General features: G+C 46.9%; 1 protein-coding gene across 1 annotated transcript; it reads left to right on the forward strand.

Annotated features, from left to right (window-relative positions):
* The first annotated feature begins 4236 nt into the window (after positions 1 to 4236).
* Positions 4237 to 5403, forward strand: LOC104554484 (histone H2B 5). Its single transcript, XM_010197547.2, has one exon. It carries the CDS (start codon positions 4242 to 4244, stop codon positions 4620 to 4622), a length of 381 nt encoding a protein of 126 aa, XP_010195849.1. The 5' UTR covers positions 4237 to 4241; the 3' UTR covers positions 4623 to 5403.
* Positions 5404 to 6958: the final 1555 nt, after the last annotated feature.

The raw sequence follows: 6958 nt of genomic DNA on the forward strand, positions 1-6958 counted from the left end.
CCTCCTCTTGCATGGCCATAGCCTATGTGCCAAGGACCTCCGTGGCTTAGCCCCAGAGATGAGCACCAGCTTCCCTCCTTAGAAGTCCTGATGGAAGTCTCTGGCTGTGGTATGCCATGGGAAATGTCCTTCAGGGAAACACAGCTCCTAAAGCATGTTCTAGGCAAGAGGTACTCCGTTTCAGTATCCAAGAGTCACAGAATGGTTGAGGCTGAGGATGCCTCTGGAGAACATCTCGTCCAGACCATGCTCTGGAGCAAGGCCGGCTGCTGTGGGTTGCTCAGAGGCACGTCCAGTTGGATTTCGAGTTATCTTCAGGGATGGAGACCCTGCAGCCCCTCTGAACAACCTGTGCCTGTGCTTGGTCATCCTCACAGTAGAGAATTCAGTCATGATGACAGCATTTCCAAATATGAAAACTAATAATAATTAACTTTTTTAGGTTTGGTTTGGTTTGGATTTGGGGCTTTATAGGAAGAAATACAACTATTTTAATAAAAATAAACCTCTTTTTTTTAAAGGCCACCTAGTTTTCCCTCGCCAACTCTCCACATGCACACTTAGACAGTAATCCCACTATTTCTGCTTTCCTATTAGAGCAACATCTGCTTGTGGATTGTGTTGCACTGTTGACAGAAGGGTTGGTGATACTGTTGACCATTATTAGCATTATTTATTTAGCACCTGCCAAGCACAGTCAGGCTCTGTGTGCTAGGCACTGCCCAAACCAACTGGAAGGAAGACAACCTGTTGCCAAAGAAGCTGTTATTTACCTCTTAAACAGTAGGTTGCAAGAAATGGGTGGAGGGAATCAAGGGCACTGAACCTTTTGTGCTAATCCTTGAACCCTAGCATCATTGCTTCCCTCATTATGACTCTACACGGGAAAAGAGTAAGGTCCTGGCCGTGCTACCTAAGAGCATTGGCTAGTCAAATGGACAGAGATGTTGTGTAGGCATAACCTTTTCTGGAGTCATGAAATCTCTCTGGTACTTGTTGGGCATTGCATTCATTTCTTAAAAGCTACAGTACAAGTGCACTTAACAGTTAATGCTCATTTTAGAAAGATACATTTTGATAAAAGCATAAGAAATAGCAATTTACATTTTTCAGTTGTGGTGATTTTCAGTCAGGAAATTAGCTCAAGAGAAAAAGAAGCAAGTAAGTGTGTGGTTATTTCTTCCTTTGGAAAAATGCCTTTGCATTGAAAAGACTTATTTTCAAGTCTGCAAACAAGAGCAGTAGGGGATTTCTTTTCCCAATATTGCTTCTCAAGAAGAAAGGCAGAAAAATTATGGTTTCACCAGAGGAAGAAGCTGTGGTGTTTAAGGGGGCAAATGTTCGAGTTTTCAAGGGTGTCTAGAACTCTTGGGGCAGATCAGCACTTCCAAACACCTCTGTTGAGAGGAACGCCCAGGAAAATTAAGAAAGGGAATGTAGTGTCAAGGTCAAGCACATAGCACATCAAAATCATGTCTTTGGAGAGGTAAGAAATTCATCTAGGAAAGCACACCTGAATACCTCATACTCAGAGCAAAGAGTGGAGCTCTGGAGGCTCCTTCTAGAAGCAAGTTTCTGACGTTTCTGTGATTCTATTTACTCACATGCACTAAAGGAGCGTTTTTCCATGCCAAGTGTCAGAGTCTGCATTGATCAGAACTGTCCTGTGTGTCTCTGAATGTGGCCTTTGTCCATGGTTTTCCACGTAGCTCAGCTCCCTTGGCCATGAAGCTTTGCCAGGAGATGAGCTCACCTGAAGGTGATGCACTCTTCCAATGTGGCCATTCCCTTTGTCTTTCTATGGAACTGTGTTTCACTTCAGAGAGTCCGCAAAATACACCAGTGATTGGCAGGTCGTATAACCACGTACGTGACAAGTACAGGTTTCCTGAAACTAGGAGAAGATGTTCATAAACTGAAGCCAACTACAAGAAAGGATCAACAGCTTTCAACACATTTGTCTGGGTTTTTTTCTTTTCTTCTTCTTCTTGTTCTCCATACCTGATGTTAGATTGTTAGTTATTCCAGGGATTTGAGAGGGCTTTAGATGTACTTACCCAGTTTTGCTGGGTCTTTTTAAATATTCATATGCTTTAGTCGTGAGTAGCTTGAGGTTCTGGTGCAGGGAGGAGTTGGTAGCATGCTTGCTATTGCATGCAGCTTTCCTGTATGCTGGCATTTTTCACCTAGTTAGGCAATATCCCGTTTAGGAGGGACAAAATATTGCTTCTTGCAAGGTGAAGCAAATGAGACTTGAATGGGTCTCTGAGGCCTCACATAAGCAAAACTGACATTAATGGCAAGGAAAAAACTGCTTTGCCTGAGGGAGAACTCCATGCTGAGGACAGCAGTGCTAGCATTTGCTTCTGTCCTGCGGGGGGGTGGAGCCGCATCCTCCCCACTGGCCAGCGTCCCTAGCAGTGTCCACCTGCCCTTGCAGCTGCTGTTCCTCTCACTCAAGGGGCTCAGTCTTGCCCATTGCCTGCCAGAGCCCAATGTCAGTGCCCTGTGGGACAGAGCAGCCAGCGGTGGCCTTGGGGCTTGCTGCAGGTAGCAGACAGCTACTGAGGATTTGAAGCTGTCAAGCTTTCTTGCACAGTTTGGAAAGCAGGAGCTGGTATCTACTAAGATGTGGACACATAAATCAAGCTTCATCATCAAAGACGTCTGCTTCCACAGGGAACCAACTTCTTATAGACTAGGTTGTAATGCAGCTGTTGTTTCTGGCTTTGGTTGTAGATGTGGGCAGCAGTGAAGCAACCAGGCCAGGATGGAGGGCAGCATCTCACTCCTCCCCAAGGTGGAGAGGCAGGGCTGAGCATGCAGCTGCAGCTCTGGCACAGGCACTGTTTAGGTCCCTCTCTGATGTTTTGTGTATACAGACCAGATGTTACATTGCAGCTTGCTGCTGTTTATCCATTTTCCATCAGCCTGAAGCACTCTTTTATCTTGTAGTCTGTCTTGGCCAGCAGACTGCAGCGCTTAGGTCATCTTCAAAGGAGGCACAGAGCAGTAGAAGCCCAAGGCCTGGGGTGCTGCTGGAAGCCGATCCTCCAGCAAAGCCTGGAGAAGCTTTGCTTCTCAAGGATGCACTCAAAGTGTCCTTCGAAACACTTAAAACCGCTCATCAGGTTATGACAGTTACTCCCCTGACCTACATAGTAAAACACATGTAAATTTATGGTATGGGGAGGCACCCAGTTTTATGAGTGGTTTATACACTGTCTTTCTGTTACTGTACTTCTGGATGACAGCAATCAGCTGTAGGTCAGGGCTCTGCACATTGTGGCCTAACAGAAAAACTTGGAGAGAAGATCTATATTAATCTAGGTTGACCTGCTTCTGCAGGGGAGTTGGACTAGATGATCTCTAAAGGTCCCTTCCAACCCCTGCCATTCTATGATTCTATGATTCTAAGACATCTTTGATGTAAACTGGTCAGTGGGGGCTCACTCTCAAAAGCAGTAAGCACCAAATAGATGGAAACAATTTCAGTCCGTGTAGCTTATCTCCATCAACATGTGGCCCAAAAGCTCTTTGATTTTTTTCCTCTTGCCCACATTCTTGTTCCTCTGATAGGTGATTCCTGCCACCTCCTCTGAGCTTTTCTACTCTCTGATATTTTTTGTCGCTGAGGTGAATACTGAGAGATTCCTGTAGCTCAGGCAGCTAGCTTAAAACTGTACATAAAACAATAGCCACAGAAATGCAAGCACCCTCAAAACAGATGTTTACCTACATGCAAAGAAAATAAGGGTCTTTTGAAGATTGTAGTAACTGTATTTTGACCAGTATCCTATAAAGATGGCTTCAGTAACATCTTGCAACAATCCCTCCAGCCCATTCCAGGAGGATTTAATTTAATCTGTGCTGCAGATAGTGTTTTCTTTGGAACTGCAGTGTTCTTCTCAGAAATATGTTCCCCTTCCAGCCCATATTTACTAAGTAGATGACAATTAGGTCTGAGTTCAGTGATGTTTACAAGGCCAGTCTTATGGGAATTTAAACAGAAAACAATAACAAAGCATGCAGAAACCAGAGCAGTTCTCACTGGCAATTCAGAAGTGCTCGCATGGGGTCGTGGGGTGTTCATCTCAAATTCAGAGATGTGGCTGGTCTCCAGCTCAGGCTCTCTCATCTTCCATTAAAACTATACTGTAGAACAACAAAAAAGAATTTCTTTTTTTTTTTTTTGGTGTTCTTTCCAAACAGCTTGAAGACCTGGAGAAAGAGCTCTCAGGATGCCAGAGCCAGCAAAGTCCACCTCTGCTCCCAAAAAGGGCTCCAAGAAGGCTGTGACAAAGACCCAGAAGAAGGGCGATAAGAAGCGGCACAAGAGCAGGAAAGAGAGTTACTCCATCTATGTCTACAAGGTGCTGAAGCAGGTCCACCCCGACACCGGCATCTCTTCCAAGGCCATGGGCATCATGAACTCCTTCGTCAACGACATCTTTGAGCGCATTGCTGGGGAAGCGTCCCGCCTGGCCCATTACAACAAGCGCTCAACCATCACCTCGCGGGAGATCCAGACGGCCGTGCGCCTGCTGCTCCCAGGAGAGCTGGCCAAGCACGCTGTCTCAGAGGGCACCAAGGCCGTCACCAAGTACACCAGCTCCAAATAGCCAGACGTCACGTCTCCAATGGGGCCGTCGAGCACCAGACCCTCCGCACAGTCACGGGTAGGCAGCCGTGGTCTGGATCAACATCACAGCCATTATCCACAGCTATTTACAGCCTTGGGACGGGCATGGGAAGCTGCCTGGTGGAAGAGGAGGCGATGATCTGGATGTCGTCTGATTCAGGACATGCGGTGGGTTCAATGTGGCCAGTGGAGGAGGCCGCTGCTTTCACATCTCATCCGAAGGACTGGCTGTCCTGCATCCAAACTCTCTTCTGTGCTTGGCAAACATGCATGTTTGGCACTGGTGAGAGAGGCTGGCTGCAGCAACAGAAAGTTGTCTCTGAAGTCTTCCCATTTGGCTGCATTCTCACAGTCACCCAAGATGAGCACCAGAGAGCCAGCGCTGGTATCCTCTCCCTCCTAGCCTGGATCTGTCCTGGTGCACAACGGCACAGCCCAGTCTGTGCCAGCAGAAGAGGCATCGGCAAGCTGTCAGCAGCTACCAGGCACAGGCTACAGAGTAAAATCCATACTGATTCAACAGCTCTCTGTGTTTGACAGCTTCTTTAAAGAGTGAGGCAGGCAGCTCCCCAGGGTGACACCGAGAAATATTCCTCCTCCTCGCTCTGGTGGATGAGCCGTGGAGCAGGCCGAGGGTGCCAACGCTGCCCAGTGCCTTCACACTTGTGCCAGGCAGACGGAGGGATGTTGGGCTGGGTCTAGCTGCTGCTTTGCCTGCTTTGGGACTTAATTTGGTGTGCAAGACATTGCTAATGCTGCTGCTTTTCAGAGACTTTTCCTGCCTCGATGCTGTCTGGAGGCTCCCTTTCACCATAAGTGTGAGCAAGATGGGGTGGTTCCCATGGTGGTCACCTCTCCTGTGAGCATTAAGGTTGTTCAGGACAAACAACTCAGAGGTGTTGGGAGGGGACGGAGGATTTGGAAAGGCATCTGGAGTGGGAGCAGAAGTGGTTATTGCAGTTTGCAGTCAGGCAGGCTGCCTGCAGAGACCACTGCAGGCAGCTCACTTGGCCCTGCCCTCCCTGCTTTATTCACCAGTTGGAAAGCAAAGGCAAAAACTCTAGCTGGGTGGATATATAGGGACACTTGCTTGCATCCCAGTGACATTTTAAAGACTAAATAATCTTAAACTACTTCAGATACTCCCCACATTTGAAAGTCCACAGTAAGGTGAGCAATAATAAAATCCCAATAAAAGCCATAGAGATTAGTGGAGGAAAATCTTGGTTACAGGTTTATCCTGCCCAAACTACTGGATAGCAGAAGAGCATGTGTAGAACTGGTGTGAAATTGAATCTTCCTACTCAAAACACAAAATTAGCCAACATTTTGGAAAAAAAAAATCAAAATCTCTGGTAGGCAATAGCACTCAGATAAAAAATTACTCATATCTAAAATAACAACTGCTTTCTGGAGCTTATTCTGTAAATAAAAAGGCAGCAAAGACACAGGATCCAGAACTAAGCACAGGTTCTCCACAGACTCTGAGACCTTCCTTTTAATTCAAAGGTCAATTCACACTGTGAAACAGTAACCTTGCAGTACCTCTGTCACTTTCCCCTGCATTTATCCCTATCCTGTTTCTTTGCACATTGAGTGGTGAGATCCTTGACAACTGTGTATTGCTTTTATAGCTGTAGAACTCTGCAGCTCCAGAACATTCAGGTTTTTTTCTTGTTTTTATAAACAACATTGCAGTCATTTTCCAGTTGGTCTGAGGAAAGGGCTGCATAGACCTGCTCAACCAAGAGCACCTCAGAAACCCAAGAACAGCATAGGGTCTCGTGTGGCCTCTGCTGGAGCGAAGCTTAAGTTGCTTTATGGTCTGCTCCTATCCTCCTACTTTGTGTTTGAAAACCCCACACTGGACAAGGGACTTTCCTGCCAGCCTTTCCTCAGTGACGGCACACAACCACGTTTCATACCCTAATGCCAGCAGGAATCCCTGGCGATGTCTTACAGAAGGAGCAAAAGCCTTCAGGTGTCAGCACTCAGAACAAGCAGCTCCCAGCAGCAGGACCTGCACTCAGTGGCACTGGTAACCTGCACCACTTGGCCAGGACACTTGGGAGGTGACAGCTTAGCGCTTCCTTTTGGTTTCCAGTCAAATAATCAAAATCCAATGCCAAAGATGAAAAGGTACCTTCAGGTACCTAGAGCCACCATCACTGACCCCTCTCCCACCAGAAAGAGCAGATGATGCAGAAGGAGAATATAGAGAGTAAAGGGCTGGTTGGTAGTGCAGGAGCTTTCTCCTCCCATCAGTCTGAGCTGCAGCTTAGAATTCATCCCCTCCAGGTGTCCTCCTGAAGGTAG

The sequence above is a fragment of the Colius striatus genome, chromosome 1, assembly GCF_028858725.1.
Source record: "Colius striatus isolate bColStr4 chromosome 1, bColStr4.1.hap1, whole genome shotgun sequence".
NCBI classification, from domain to species: Eukaryota; Metazoa; Chordata; class Aves; order Coliiformes; family Coliidae; genus Colius; species Colius striatus.

Excerpts from the sequence above, each read along its gene's own strand:
- LOC104554484 (XM_010197547.2), top strand. The coding sequence starts at position 4,242 with ATGCCAGAGCCAGCAAAGTCCACCTCTGCTCCCAAAAAGGGCTCCAAG.